The following is a 15689-nucleotide window of genomic DNA, read 5'->3' on the forward strand; positions in this document are numbered from 1 at the left end:
AACAAGTAAATAGTAGCCTACAGCAAAATGTGTTTAAATCATTTCTAACTTAACAATTTCTGCTAGTTAGTTTTTGCTACCATGTGGGTTTTAATTTGTTTGAGCCTGCTAACCGAGGAGTGTTAATTCACCTGTTTCCATACATGTTTCATTTTAAAACATTTATCTTACAAAGAGGTTGTTTAATCTAACTGCTTAACTATTTATCTGTACATGGAATTGTATTTGTTTTTTCTTTACTCATTATTTTCTAATCTTTACAGGAAAATGCCACGGGCACTCTCTGATGTGTGGAGACATTTCACTGCAGCTAAAGTAGAAGGAAAAGCTGTGTACTTTTGAAAATACTGTGCCAAATCATATGTGAAGAATGCAACAAAGATGCAGAATCATCTGGCCAAGTGGATAAAGTTCCCTCAGCGCTCACAGCAAGCAACCTCTGACAAAAGTCCCTCTACTTTTATTCGAGGTGAAAATGATGAATCAGACACCTTATCGATAGCAAGAGCTCATGGTCCTTCTGGAATCAAAAGTGTTTTTGACTCAATGGAGGAACGTAGTCAGAGAAATGCTGATGAATGTCTTGCTCGAGTTGTGTATGCAACTGGTTCACCTCTGATGCTCACAGGCAATGTGTATCGGAAGAGATTTCTGAATGTTCTTCGCCCAGCATACCCCCCTCCAACCAGACATGCTTTATCTAATCATTTGCTGGATAAAGAGTTCAACAGAGTTCAAGTGAAGGTAAAGCAAATATAGAGAAAGCAGACTGCATTGCAATCATCTCTGATGGGCGGTCGAATGTTCGTGGGCAAGGAATAATTAACTACATCATCTCCTCCCATCAACCAGTATTCTACAAGAGCACAGACACAATGGACAACAGACACACCGGTCTCTACATTGCAGATGAGCTGAAGGCAGTCATCATTGACCTTGGACCACAGAAGGTATTTGCACTAGTGACAGACAATGCTGTGAACATGAAGGCTGCTTGGTCTAAAGTGGAGGAGTCCTAACCTCACATCACACCCATTGGCTGTGCTGCTCATGCATGGAATCTGCTTCTCAAGGACATCATGGCACTGAAAACAATGGATACACTCTACAAGAGAGCCAAGGAAATGGTTAGGTATGTGAAGGGTCATCAAGTTACAGCAGCAATCTACCTCACCAAGCAAAGTGAGAAGAATAAGAGCACCACATTGAAGCTGCCCAGCAACACCCGTCGGGGTGGTGTTGTCATCATGTTTGTCAGTCTCCTGGAGGGGAGGAAGAAATGGCCATATCACAGTCTGCCGATATGGACAGCCCCATCAAGAGGATGTTCCTGGGTGATGTATTTTGGGAGAGAGCAGCCTGAAACTCCTGAAACCTATAGCAGTAGCCATTGCACGGATTGAGGGCGACAATGCCATCCTGTCTGATGTTCAGACTCTGCTTGCAAATGTAAGATAAGAAATCCGTACTGCCCTGCCCACTTCACTGTTGCTCCAAGCAGAGGAAACTGCAGTTCTGAAATACATCAAAAAGCGTGAAGACTTCTGCCTGAAGCCCATACACGCCGCAGTGTACATGTTGGACCCCAAGTATGCTGGCAAGAGCATCCTGTCTGGTGCAGAGATCAACAAGGCCTATGGTGTCATCACTACCATGTCTCACCACCTTGGCCTGGATGAGGGCAAGGTTCTTGGCAGTCTGGCGAAGTACACTTCCAAGCAAGGGCCTTGGGATGGAGATGCAATATGGCAGTCGTGCCAACATATCTCATCAGCCACCTGGTGGAAGGGACTTTGTGGATCTGAGGCGCTTTCCTCTGTTGCCACTATCATCCTCCAAATCCCACCAACATCACCCGCCTCAGAGCACAACTGGTCCTTATTTGAGAACACACACACCAAAGCATGCAACAGGCTGACCAATACAAGGGTTGAAAAATGTGGGCTTTTTGACCCTGACAACGAGCCATCCTCAACAAGGTTGGAAGGTGACAGTGAAGATGGGGCCTCAGAGTCTGATATTCAAGAGGTGGACATTGAGGAGGTCCAGGGAGAAGACATGGACGCCTGAGAGGAAGACAACCAAAGCTTTAGTTTCTAGACTATCATTTTACAGATGTTGAAAATGTTTTTGGGAGATGCGATGGATCATTGGGATCATTAAATATTCCCTTTCTTTTGTTGTTCAGTGAAATCATCCCATGTGAAGAGTGAAATCATTTAATTAAAGTTAAATTCGTAACTACATTTTTTTTATTTTTTTTTATTGGAAGGATTTAATAATTTGCAATTATGTCTACTTATGATAAGGTAAAAGGTTTATGTTTCTGTCTCCATATGATATGGTAAATATATCCAATGCAAAAAGCATCTACATTTAAATGGTATTAATATGCATATATTCCCGTTAATTCCCAGGCTTGAATAAGCTAAGTAGCCAATAGGCAGAGGGTAGCATAATTTGTCTGATTCTCTGTATTAATGGTATGGGAATAACAATGCATTTTATTTTGTAAAGTGGTTTCTTACGTCAAACAACAACATTTTCAGTCACTTCCTTGTCTGAAGGACAAGTGGATCAACAGGTTAATGTCAAGTCCTACATGTTTTTTTCAAAAGTCTCATGGAATGTAGGCTTACATTGAACACCACACATTGGCTGCTACTGTAGACTGAATGATAGAACAGCTATTTCCATGTTAAAATGTTACGGGATGCATTTTCTCCATTCTTTTGATGGTAGGCCACTCTAGTAGGCCTACATTATGATCAAATAGCCACAGTAGCCTACTTTACAAATGTAAAGCGGGTACAGCCTCAGTGTTCAGAGTAAACGCATACTGGAAGTTGCACAGAATTTTCCCACCGTTCAAGTTAGCGCTCAGCAGACCTGAAATTTGCTCAGTGACTAAAAACAATTGAGGGAACATTGTTTACAAGGTGTTGAAAGCGTTCCACAGGGATGCTGGCCCATGTTGACTCCAATGCTTCCCACAGTTGTCAAGTTAGCTGGATGTCCTTTGGGTGGTGGACCATTCTTAATACACACAGGAAACTGTTGAGCGTGAAAACCCCAGCAGCATTGCAGTTCTTGACGCACTTAAACCGGTGTGCCTGTCACCTACTACCAGACCCCATTCAAAGCCACTTAAATTGTTGTCTTGCCCATTCACCCTCTGAATAGCACACATACACAATCCATGTCTCAATTGTTTCAAGGCTTAAAAACATCCTTCTTTAACCTGTCTCCTCCCCTTAATCTACACTGATTTGAAGGGGATTTAACAAGTGACATCAATAAGGGATTATAGCTTTCACTTGGATTCACCTGGTCAGTCTATGTCACGGAAAGAGCAGGTGTACATAATGTTTTGTATACTCAGTGTACAACAAAAACACAAGTCTTAGTACACTTGAGAAATGATACATTGAACCAGATTTAGCTAACAGCTCATTTCCATCTGCAGTCCCCTGATAAGGTGAGCCAGGTGTTCTACCACTGTCATAGATCACATACTGCCTCTGATCAGGTGTCCCACCACTGTCATAGATCACATAGTGTAAGTGGAATGGTTGAAGACAGTAGACTAGTGCTTTGGGAAACAATGCTGTAATGTATGAAGCAGTGGGTTAACATACCAGTCACAGCAGTGTTCTGCAACCTCCAATCTTCCAGATGTTCAGGACTGACTATCTGCTGCTGCTGTTAATACTACACCCTCCTGAACCTCCCAGGGAATACTTGCATTATGCTACTGTCCTCCAGGCCCTACCCTCCAGGCCCTACCCTCCAGGCCCTACCCTCCAGGCCCTACCCTCCAGGCCCTACCCTCCAGGCCCTCTACTGAAGCAGACAGTGTGTTATCATACCGGTGACAGCAGAGTTTTCAGCAACCTCCACGTCTTCAGGACTGACTATCTGTTGTTCTGAACTGATGGGAAGATACTGGATCTGGCCGTCATGACTCAGGGAAATCTGAAAAGAGAGCCAGGGAAGTTAAACACTTAACCTTTCATCTTACTCTATGTCACAGGGAACATTTAAATTCCTTATCCCAAAATACAGCAGTATTCTTGTTTGTCTGTTTTGGGGGTTGAATATTTGTAGGGGCTTGATTGTTTTGTGATGGGAGTGTTTTTGGGATCCTCCATCTCACCTGTTGCTCCTGTAGGAAGGCCCCATCATTCTCATATTGGATGATCTGTCCATCTGACATCTGGATGTGGTTCCCGTCTGCTAGCACCACGTACTCCTGGGGTAGGAAGTGTTGGACTCCATCCTGAGAGATGACATACTGGACCTGGGAGGGTGAAGGAGGAGAATTAGACCCCGGGAGGGTGAAGGAGGAGAATTAGACTGCTCGTCTCCCGTCATGCGCCGCACCGTCGCCTGGTTATCTCCCGTCATGCGCCGCACCGTCGCCTGGTTATCTCCCGTCATGCGCCGCACCGTCGCCTGGTTATCTCCCGTCATGCGCCGCACCGTCGCCTGGTTATCTCCCGTCATGCGCCGCACCGTCGCCTGGTTGTCTCCCGTCATGCGCCGCACCGTCACCTGGTTATCTCCCGTCATGCGCCGTAACGTCACCTGATTATCTCCCGTTATGCGCCGTAACGTCACCTGGTTATCTCCCGTTATGCGCCGTAACGTCACCTGATTATCTCCCGTTATGTGCCGTAACGTCACCTGGTTATCTCCCGTTATTTACCGTAACGTCACCTGGTTATCTCCCGTTATGTGCCGTAACGTCACCTGATTATCTCCCGTTATGTGCCGTAACGTCACCTGGTTATCTCCTGTTATTTACGGTAACGTCACCTGATTATCTCCTGTTATTTACTGTAACGTCACCTGGTTATCTCCTGTTATGTACTGTAACGTCACCTGGTTATCTCCTGTTATGTACTGTAACGTCTGTCCGTCCACTGTGGTGATCTGCTGGATGTACGTGGCCTCTTCCTTGTCTTCCAGGCCCTGTTCCTGGGACAATATAATGTGGTCCTGATCCAGGCCCTGTTCCTGGGACACTATAATGTTGTCCTGACCCAGGGCCTTCTGTAGCTGCTCCGGACTGATGGTCTGTCCTGCCTGCAGGGCTGTAACAAAGAGAGAAACAACAGCATCTCAGACAATGGCCAATAACAACATAAGTGTTAACATTTCAAACAAACTGTAGCTGAAACAAAACAAAACGTCCTCCAAATGGGATGGATGGAAATAGAGGACATCAGTGATTTATTCACCCAGTGAAATTACCTACAAGTTGGTGTAAACGTGTGTGTGTGTTCCTTACACTGTAGCATGGCGAGAGCCTCCTCATCACTGCTGACTATAAAGGATTGCTGCTGGGAGCCTCCTCCAGAATGGGTCTTCCTTGTCGCAGGGTCCTGGCTGTGGAGACGCTCCATATGGAACTTGAGGTGGCCGTTACGATTAAACCTGATAAGTGGGACAAACCAGAATGGTTACCTAAGGTGCTTTCAAAACATTTTCTGTACAACAACAACAAAACATTCTATGCTGGCATCACCATCCCAACACTTCATAAAAAAGTTTATTCTCACGGCCTCAAGATGCCCTAATTGGTTGAATTACCTCTGTCCACAGATCTGGCAGGTGAAGGGCTTCTCGTTGGTATGCGTCATCATGTGTCTCCTCAGGTCCTTCCTGTTTTTAGAGGCAAAGCTGCAGCTGGGGCACTTGTGAGGCCGCAGGTAGGTATGCATGCCCATGTGGGTCTGGGAAAGGAATTGTACATTGATAACCAAATAAATAGCATGCTTTGGATAGAGACAAACTGTAATTCACTACTAGGGGTCAATGCTGCCTTTCAAGACCAAAAACATTTTTTGGGGGCAAATAAAAAGTCCCTTCATATTTAATAAAAGGGTTAATCTCAAACTCTTTCCTCAATTTATTGGGTGTGCTCTCCTCACCACCTTCTGAAAACGTCAGACGGTAGAGAATCAATCAATCAAATTGATTTATAAAGTCCTTCTTACATCAGCTGATGTCACAAAGGGCTGTACAGAAACCCAGCCTAAAACCCCAAACAGAAAGCAATGCAGGTGTAGAAGACCAGAGATCCGAGGGGAGGGTCCTTATCTACTCCTCCAAAGCCCTCCTTTAGAGAGGGCACAAGGAATCAAGGATTTTTTTTTTTTTTGATTTACACCCTGGCTGAGAAATGATAAAAGACCCACCTTGACGTCTGGCCAGGAGGAGGCAGTGAAGTCACAGTCAGGACACTTGAAGGTGGAGGGGTCGATATGGGCCCTCTTGTGGTTCTCCATGTCACTGCGGCCCTGGAACGACTCAGAGCAGATACGACAGGAGAACCTCTTTGGGTTGAGCTGGTTCTGATCCTGGGGGGATCCCACCATGGAGGGGGAACCGGGGACCTCACTGCTTAGCTGAAGAGAGGGAGATAGAGAGAGATGGAGGACGAGACAGCAGATTACCTTCTCAGACATCTACAGTTCAACTGAACAGGGATGAGTTTCAGAGCATTAACATCATCTTAGATACAGGCACTGTATTCCTGTGGAAACTGTTCTCTAACACTCCCTGCTACAGTATGTGGTATTCCTGTAGAAACTGTTCTATAACACCCCCTAGTACAGTACGTGGTATTCCTGTAGAAACTGTTCTATAACACCCCCTAGTACAGTACGTGGTATTCCTGTAGAAACTGTTCTCTAACACCCCCTGCTACAGTACGTGGTATTCCTGTAGAAACTGTTCTATAACACCCCCTGCTACAGTATGTGGTATTCCTGTAGAAACTGTTCTATAACACCCCCTGCTACAGTACGTGGTATTCCTGTAGAAACTGTTCTCTAACACTCCCTGCTACAGTATGTGGTATTCCTGTAGAAACTGTTCTATAACACCCCCTGCTACAGTACGTGGTATTCCTGTAGAAACTGTTCTATAACACCTCCTGCTACAGTATGTGGTATTTCTGTAGAAACTGTTCTATAACACCCCCTGCTACAGTATGTGGTATTCCTGTGGCTGGCTTACCTCTACCTGCTGTAGAACTCCATCCCCCACACCAGAGGTCAGGTAGTACTGGGTGTCTCTGTTCTCTTTGAGTGTTTTTGTTCCCTCCTGCTCTTCCTCCATGGGCTGGGGACTGCCCTCGCCACTACTGAAAACACAACACATTGGAACACTGTGAAGTGGAAGTCAACCAAGTTGATTTATCTCCAAAAATGTTTGATACTTTTTCAAATGGGAGAAGAAACTTATTTCAGCGCTTCAAAAATCATGGTAAAATATCATCAGGAATGCAAATTGTATAGCAGATCAGAAAGACAGAATGGCGCTCATTAGCTAATGGCCAGTGTGCCGTGTTGGCCAGGTGAGGCCAGGTTCTACTGTACCTGTATCCAGGTCCAGTGCTTTGTATGTCCTGTGTAGTTTGTTCCATCTGTTCCACAACACTGAAGTCCTCTGCCCCCTTCTCAGTAGCCTGTTGCATCTGTTCCACAACACTGAAGCCCTCTGCCCCCTCATAGGCCTGGATGGCTATCTGAGTAATCTCTCCATTCTCATTGGTCCCAGCCTCATAGACCTCCTGGACCTCTTGCACCAGGGTCTCCCCATTCTCAGACATGTGGAACGTCACAACCTAAAGGACCACAGCGGAAATTAAAAAAGGACTATACTTTTTAAATTTTTTATTATTATTATTTTTGGGCACTTTTAAAAATGTTATTTAGCCAGGGATATCATTAAAAATAAGCGGGGAGATGGAGAGAAAAGGAAATGCAGGACAGTGGTGTGACTGGGATTAGTACTCACACTAGGGGGTTGGTACTGTATGTGCTTTAGGAAGCGTTATTAGAGGCTAGACCAGCCTTTCTTAATCCTCGTTGTGCAGTACGGGGGAGGGGGGGGGGGGACTCTGAAACACATCCTTTTAGAAAAGGAAAAGCTCTCGGTATAGTGTTTTTTCAGAGACCCCATACTGCACAACAAGGATGAGGAAATTGAATCGCTGGCTGGGGTAAGTTTATACAAAAACAATTGAAATCGCAAAAGAAAAAAAAGTGTCTGGACCCTTCTATAACATGCCAAATACAGATTTAGTAAAAAATTAAATAAAATTCTCCTTTAATCCTGGGGACCAAAAGGGGTCAACTTTTTTGCCCTTCCACTCAGACACTTGATTCAAATAATCAACTCATCACCAAGCCTTTGATTTCAATCAGGTGTGTGAGAGCTAAGGCAACAACTAAAACTTGCATCCCTTTGGTTACCCAGGACCAGGATTAAGAAATTCTGATCTACCGGGTAATGACGCTTCCTAAAGCACATATATACAGTAGTAAGTGTGCGTACGAAATTGTGTCTGGACCCTTCTATAACATGCAATTTACATACAAATTGAGATCTGGTTGTAAATAAGCCAGAATTCTCCTTTAAAGAAACATTACGCTACACCAGCCTGAAATAAATGAAAATCAAATAAACCTTTTGGGCTCCCCCGGTCGCTGAGGTAACCGCTGTCCAGGAGCCCGCTTTTAGAACCTCAGAGTCCGATGATTTCAACATCTGTACCTGAGGAGTACACACAGACAAACTGCTCATCCAATACACAACCTAGTCTGTCCCAATCATGCAGAGCTGTGTAGCAGACCTGTAGGAATCATTACATAGGTCAGTAGAACAGCAGAGGTCTACTCAATGAGCCAATGTGTGAACCAGCCAGTACCTGTAGTGAGTTTTCCACCAACTGTCTGGCGTTGCTCATATTCAACAGCAGATCCAGAGCATTCTGGGCTGACAGGTCCGAATTCCCGGCTGTGGAGATGGAGAGAGATTAAGTTATTATTGTGTCATGCTTCTCAATGCATTATAAAACATTACCATTGGGCTTGGTAGAGATCTTAGGCCATACAAAAGTGTCTGTTTATCTGTCCTTGGTGGAGCAGTTGGTCACTGAAGAAGAAGGAAGAATATTGAGGAATGAAGACGAAAAATAACTGACCCTGTTCGTAAGTGATGGTGGTGTTTCCCATTGCATCTTGGGAGACTGAGGCGTTCTGAATTGTCTGCATGGCTTGTAGTGTGTCAGAATCCACTGCTACCTAACACATAGGTGGAAAAACAGTCAAACATTCCCTATCCAAAACTATCCATTAGATATTATTAATTCCGAGTTACTAGCTTCTACTCTTTTTCCTTTAGAAGACCCACTGAATCCCACAAACTCCTGTTCATCTCTATATTTAGAGGCATATAGATATTTAAAGTACAGTATATCTCTTCCCCAGGCGTACTATTGTATTCTGTAGGCTCGCTGTGTCGTCGTGTTGCTGTTTGAGTTCCTCTATCTGTTGCTGGGTGAAGAAGGGTCTCCTCCTCCGCCTGACGGGCTCCTCAGGGTGCGTAGCGCTCCACTCCTCAAACGCCTCCGGGTGGCGACACTGGACGTGCAGACCCAGGTTCTTACGGTGCTTCGTCATGAAGTGGCACATCTCACAGGAGAACGGCTTTTCTCCTAGAGGGTGAAAGGAGGGCAGATTAGATCTACCATGGGGTAAATATGCTAAAGCAGTGATCCCAAATCCTTCTGCTCCTCGATATTCAACACCTTGAATAGCTGAATAGGGGCGGCAGATATCCGAGAGAGGTGAGAGAAGAGAGCCATCAACCGAAGGGTCGCTGGTTCGAATCCAGGGTCCAGCGGGGGGGGGGGGAGAAACTGGTGGAGAGTAAGCCTGACCTTGTGCTACCAACCCCTCAAGGGTGTGTTTGTCTCCAGGGGTTGAGTGGTAAACCCTTGTAATAGCTAGTGAACTAAACTGATCGGGATGGAGAAGATCCTAGTGACATTACAGTAACTCACGTATGTGTTTGATGGCCAGGTGAGAGACCAGGAAGTCCTCTTTAGAAGTGGAGTATTTACAGTAGCCACATTAAAAGGGTTGGGTTTAACCCAAATGAGTCCAACTGCAACGCCGGTGCAATTTGGACTAACCCCTTTTAAACAGTGTGGCTTGTACCATAGGATTTGTCCATTTCTTCCGCATCCGTTGGTACCATTAATCTGTGTGATTAAACGGGGGATGAGCTAGAGAGGTGTTAGTGAGACAAGGGCGGAACCCGAAGGGGCCCGGCGCCGTGTCTTTTTACAAAACAATGGCTGAGAGTCAAACACGCACATGTAACATGTCATATGATGCTCACAAGCTACAGCGCTGTTAGACGGTAAGGGGTTCTTCTACAAAGAAGATCATAAGAAATATCATGGACATAGTGTCTATAATAACCTCACATAGTTGCTGTCACAAACTCCACACAGTTGTCACTGACTAGTTGGATTTAATTTCCTACTGAGCAAACAATTTCTGTACTTACAGCATTCATATAAATACATTTTTATCAGGTTTTTGCTTTAGCGTTTTTTTTTTTAAATTGACATTCGAATGCAACTGTTTATTAGGGCTGTCTATGACTAAAAATGACTTGGTCGACCAAAAGTCGTCTGTTCTTTCGATCCAACCGATTGGTAGAAATGTAAAACGTGTATTTTTCCATACATATGTCTATGTGTTAAGAAAATAAACCATATATGCATTGAGCTTGTCTGATGGTTTAAGCACACTGTTTGATGAAATAAGACAAATGACTCAAGAGGGAGCCAGAGAGCAAGATAATCAGAAGAAAAATTACTTAACCCGACCGTCGTCGTCCCCCGCTCCTATTGGCTTTGGCAGATTCTGCCGTTCCTCTCCTGAAATTGCCGGTAATAGGCTACAGGAGGAGTCGGCAACCTTTCTCATGTGGAATTTATCTTGCCATTTATGGTTTTCATATGCACATTTTCCTAGAACAGTTTCATTTAATTTATAATAACATCTTCGTATCTGAAAATCATTGTCATGTGGTAAATCAAAATTCATATCCAAATCTAAATGAAAATGATTAACCTAGAAAAGTAACTTCTATTGCATTATCAACTATGTAAAAATTGTGTTTAAAGCCCCCAAAATTAAAAAAAAAAACAGTGCAGCCTGCAGGTAGAAAACATCCTGATAAAAATAAATATCCTATAAATCACATTGGCTGCGCATGGCCTGTCTGCAATGAACTTAAAACATTGTATCAACTCTTAACTTGGGTCTGGCCCAAAGCTTGCACTAGCAAACTTGCAACATTGTATAAAATATTCTGGGCCTTCAGCTTTCCTGTGTCATTGAGCTCAGGATAGACACAGCTGTAGGCTATTTGACTCAAAAGATAAGTAATTAGGTAGGTCTATTTTATGACGTTTCCACTGGATCAGAGCAGGACATTTTCCCCTTTCACGCTGAGTGGTTATCGACAGTGGGAGAGAGTTGGAAGATTTTTCAAATACATTGAGGAACTATTGTCATTCTCAATGGATGTAAAAACAGACTTTGTTTTCTTGCTGTTTGAGGTGAAGAAAACATTACTTTGAGAAGCTCCACAGCTCATTAGTGGTGGTACATTAGACCAATCAGAAATACTATGAGGGCACATTTATATGCCAATATTTGCACACAGGCTAGGTAGCCTATAGGCCTACTTCTATGCGTAATCAGGTGCGCGTCCTTACTCAACAAGCATAACATAGGTTGTGGGCTCTGCGAACAACGTGTAATCTCCGACAATGAGAATCTCCGACTGGAATAATAATACATTGAATGAATTAACAGATGTTGGTCGACAAAACAGCCTATCGATCAAACAATTGACCAGTGGACTAATTGCGGTCAGCCCTACTGTTTATGTCAAATTGTTTTTGTAGCTAGCTCTGGTTGTCCTGAACAGAACATGGTAAAACACCTCATAGTGAGGCTAAATATAAGGGCTGGACATGCAGATCAATGAAAGTCATAAATGAAAAGACACATTTTTCCCCCCTGGGGTCTCGGGACTGACTGGGTTTTAAGAGTCAGGATTAGGTGTAGAACTCACCTGTGTGTTTGATGGCCAGGTGAGAGACCAGGAAGTCCTCTTTAGAGGTGGAGTATTTACAGTAGTCACATTTAAAGGGCCGGTCGTTGGCGTGGGACAGCTGGTGGTTGAGCAAGAGCTTCTTGTTGTCACAGTCATAGTCACAGAACTCACACTTGAACCTGGTAGACGGTCACATGCATTAGACAGGTTACAGGATATTAACACTGTAGTGTATGATAAGGAGAAAACATTTTGAAACAGGTAGATACTAACAACTTCACAGCGCAAATTGGTTTTGCTACAGTGTGTAATGAACACCACCCTGGTTTCACAGGACGATGTTAATGTTCTGCTGAGACGCTATGTTCTGCTGAGACGCTATGTTCTGCTGAGAGGCCTAATGAAAATGGCGCTACATCCTGTACTGACCTGCTGTTGTCAACACTCTGGATGTGTGTGAGGAGATGCATCTTGAACGTATATCTCTTCTTGAAGGACTTCCCACACTGGGAAGTCAAAGCACAAACAGATATTTATAAAGATTGCAAAGAAAATCAGGAGATTAAAACTAGAACCCTGATTGATTTGAGTGGATTATTGGAATTGTTAATCAAGGGCAGATGATGTGTTACCTTGTCACACATGTGTGGTTTCTCAGCACTGTGTGTCTTCATGTGTTGAGTGAGTCTCTTCTGCATGGGGTAGACTCTATGGCACACTGGACACGGGAACGACAACACCTTAGATACCTGCTGAGAGTCAGACAGACCACACTGGACACAGGAACGACAACACCTTAGATACCTGCTGAGAGTCAGACAGACCACACTGGACACAGGAACGAAAACACCTTAGATACCTGCTGAGAGTCAGTCAGACCACACTGGACACGGGAACAACAACACCTTAGATGCCTGCTGAGAGTCAGACGGACCACACTGGACACGAGAACGACAATACCTTAGATACCTGCTCAGAGTCAGACAGACCACACTAGACACGGGAACGACAACACCTTAGATACCTGCTCAGAGTCAGACAGACCACACTGGACACGGGAACGACAACACCTTAGATACCTGCTGAGAGTCAGTCAGACCACACTGGACACGGGAACGACAACACCTTAGATACCTGCTGAGAGTCAGACAGACCACACTGGACACAGGAACGACAACACCTTAGATACCTGCTGAGAGTCAGACAGACCACACTGGACACAGGAACGACAACACCTTAGATACCTGCTGAGAGTCAGACAGACCACACTGGACACGGGAATGACCACACCTTAGATACCTGCTGAGAGTCAGACAGACCACACGGGAATGACCACACCTTAGATACCTGCTGAGAGTCAGACAGACCACACTGGACACGGGAACAACAACAACTTAGATACCTGCTGAGAGTCAGACAGACCACACTGGACACGGGAACGACAACACCTTAGATACCTGCTGAGAGTCAGACAGACCACACTGGACACGGGAACAACAACAACTTAGATACCTGCTGAGAGTCAGACAGACCACACGGGACACGGGAACGACAACACCTTAGATACCTGCTGAGAGTCAGACAGACCACACGGGACACGGGAACGACAACACCTTAGATACCTGCTGAGAGTCAGTCAGACCACACTGGACACGGGAACGACAACACCTTAGATACCTGCTGAGAGTCAGTCAGACCACACTGGACACGGGAACAACAACAACTTAGATACCTGCTGAGAGTCAGACAGACCACACGGGACACGGGAACGACAACACCTTAGATACCTGCTGAGAGTCAGTCAGACCACACTGGACACGGGAACAACAACAACTTAGATACCTGCTGAGAGTCAGACAGACCACACTGGACACGGGAACGACAACACCTTAGATACCTGCTGAGAGTCAGTCAGACCACACTGGACACGGGAACAACAACAACTTAGATACCTGCTGAGAGTCAGTCAGACCACACTGGACACGGGAACAACAACAACTTAGATACCTGCTGAGAGTCAGTCAGACCACACTGGACACGGGAACAACAACAACTTAGATACCTGCTGAGAGTCAGACAGACTTGTACAAATACATCTGGCTTGTACAGACAGACCATACAGACAGACAGACTATGGCATAAAAAACAAGATATCATACTGGGTTTAAAACCTTTATACAGATTCCATAAACCTGCTATGGCACGGAAACAAGATATGTCACTAGGTTTATAACATGTTTTTACATGGGATGATCTGGATAGAAAAAGTCTATCTAGGGTGACCAACTATAAAAAACTCAAACCTTTTATAGATAAAAAGGTGAAAATACTTACAGACTCAGACTTCGCTTTCCTGTGAAAGGATGAAAAATAAGTTACTGGATCAAATGATTTGATTGATAAATTAAAATCGATTAAGTTTTGATCGGTCTCCAGCTTAAAAAAAAATAAAAAATAAAATAAAAGGTCAATGAGCCATTTTGGACTGGTGATGTGAGTTGTATGACGATCACGTGAATGTTCCACACATGGTGTCAGGAGAGAACATACTGCTCCTGGTTACGTACTGCTGAGTGTATGATTACGTCCTGTGTGTGTGTGTGTACATACTTGTCCTTGTTGTGTATTGCAGAGTGTCTGATGACATCCTTCTTATACACACTGCTGTAGTCACACTCCTCACACTTAAAGGGCTTGTTCCCCTGGTGGTTGAACATGTGTTCCTGTTTAACACAGCAGAGAAAACAGCCACTTAACATTCCACTGTGGTTATTACAGACAGTACAGGGAACAGACCAGGCCTGAGATACAAGAGAAAAACTGAAGACTGATTCAATGATTAAAGAAGCAGTGTAATTCATTTGCAATAAAGATGATGCTGTAATGAAGGCTACATACATTTGACTGACTGATTGCACTGTATGCCCCGGCCCCACTCACCTTGAGCGAGGACCAGCGTTTGCAGCGGTAGTTACACTGCAGGCACTTGAAGCACTCTGGGTCGTTTCCTTGGTGAGAGTCTACATGGAACCTCAAGTCATCCTGGGACAGGAAGCGAGAGCCACAAATCCAACAGTTGTGAGGCCTCAGGAGGGGCTTCAGAGACGTGTAATACCTGGTGATACACACCGGTAGGAGGAGTGAAGGTATTTAGTTAGAAGATCTCGGTATGCGGCTACATCATGTAATATCCTTTCCAACAGTACAGATCTGTGCCGTACGCAACCACCATAGTTGCTGGAAGGGACAATGTAAAATGTAAAAATCCAGGCTATCCCAGGACAGTACGATACAGGTATTCAGAGATACAGTAGCTCGCTTCAGATGTCAGTAACAATGAGTCTTACTTCATGTACTTCTTGTATTTCTTTCTGAGAAACCGCTTGGAGGGTCGACCTCGTTTCCTGGGGAAAAACTCTGCCTCTTCCGGCCTCCCATTAGGTGACGGGTCTTTGTTCTCAGAGTCTGACTGGCTGATGCCGGCTTCCACTGCTTTTCCATTGGCCAAGGAATCTGGTCCGTTTCCCAGGCCTGAGGAACTGGCTTCCTCGGAGCCTTGAGGGTCCACACTCCCGTTACGCTGCTTGGATGCACCCTCAGCTTCTGTACTCAGCCGAAACAAGGAAAATACAGAGCAGAGTTCATGCATAAGAAACCTATTCAATAACAGCTTAGTGAATGAAAACAGCACACAATTGTCTTCTTGCAGTGATCTTTGGAAAAGCCTTCACTTAAAAATTGAGAAGACGTGC

At 44.6% G+C, this 15689-nt stretch overlaps 1 protein-coding gene across 1 annotated transcript in view; it reads right to left on the bottom strand.

Moving 5' to 3' along the window:
- Nucleotides 1-15689, bottom strand: part of LOC106566398 (uncharacterized) — a 41233-nt gene that overhangs the window by 3645 nt on the left and 21899 nt on the right. The window contains exons 24-42 of the mRNA XM_082959684.1: nt 15285-15540; nt 14878-15052; nt 14548-14660; nt 14272-14290; nt 12570-12686; nt 12367-12443; nt 11956-12116; nt 9291-9511; nt 8999-9098; nt 8723-8811; nt 8482-8568; nt 7389-7636; nt 7027-7153; nt 6204-6413; nt 5596-5738; nt 5294-5439; nt 4852-5096; nt 4157-4300; nt 3870-3975 (exon numbers count right to left, since the gene is read on the bottom strand). Coding sequence (XP_082815810.1) covers nt 3870-3975; nt 4157-4300; nt 4852-5096; nt 5294-5439; nt 5596-5738; nt 6204-6413; nt 7027-7153; nt 7389-7636; nt 8482-8568; nt 8723-8811; nt 8999-9098; nt 9291-9511; nt 11956-12116; nt 12367-12443; nt 12570-12686; nt 14272-14290; nt 14548-14660; nt 14878-15052; nt 15285-15540 — 2784 coding nt within the window. The remainder of the gene's footprint in view (nt 1-3869; nt 3976-4156; nt 4301-4851; nt 5097-5293; nt 5440-5595; nt 5739-6203; nt 6414-7026; nt 7154-7388; nt 7637-8481; nt 8569-8722; nt 8812-8998; nt 9099-9290; nt 9512-11955; nt 12117-12366; nt 12444-12569; nt 12687-14271; nt 14291-14547; nt 14661-14877; nt 15053-15284; nt 15541-15689) is intronic.

The sequence above is a fragment of the Salmo salar genome, chromosome 13 (assembly GCF_965601325.2).
Source record: "Salmo salar chromosome 13, fSalSal1, whole genome shotgun sequence".
Classification (NCBI taxonomy): domain Eukaryota; kingdom Metazoa; phylum Chordata; class Actinopteri; order Salmoniformes; family Salmonidae; genus Salmo; species Salmo salar.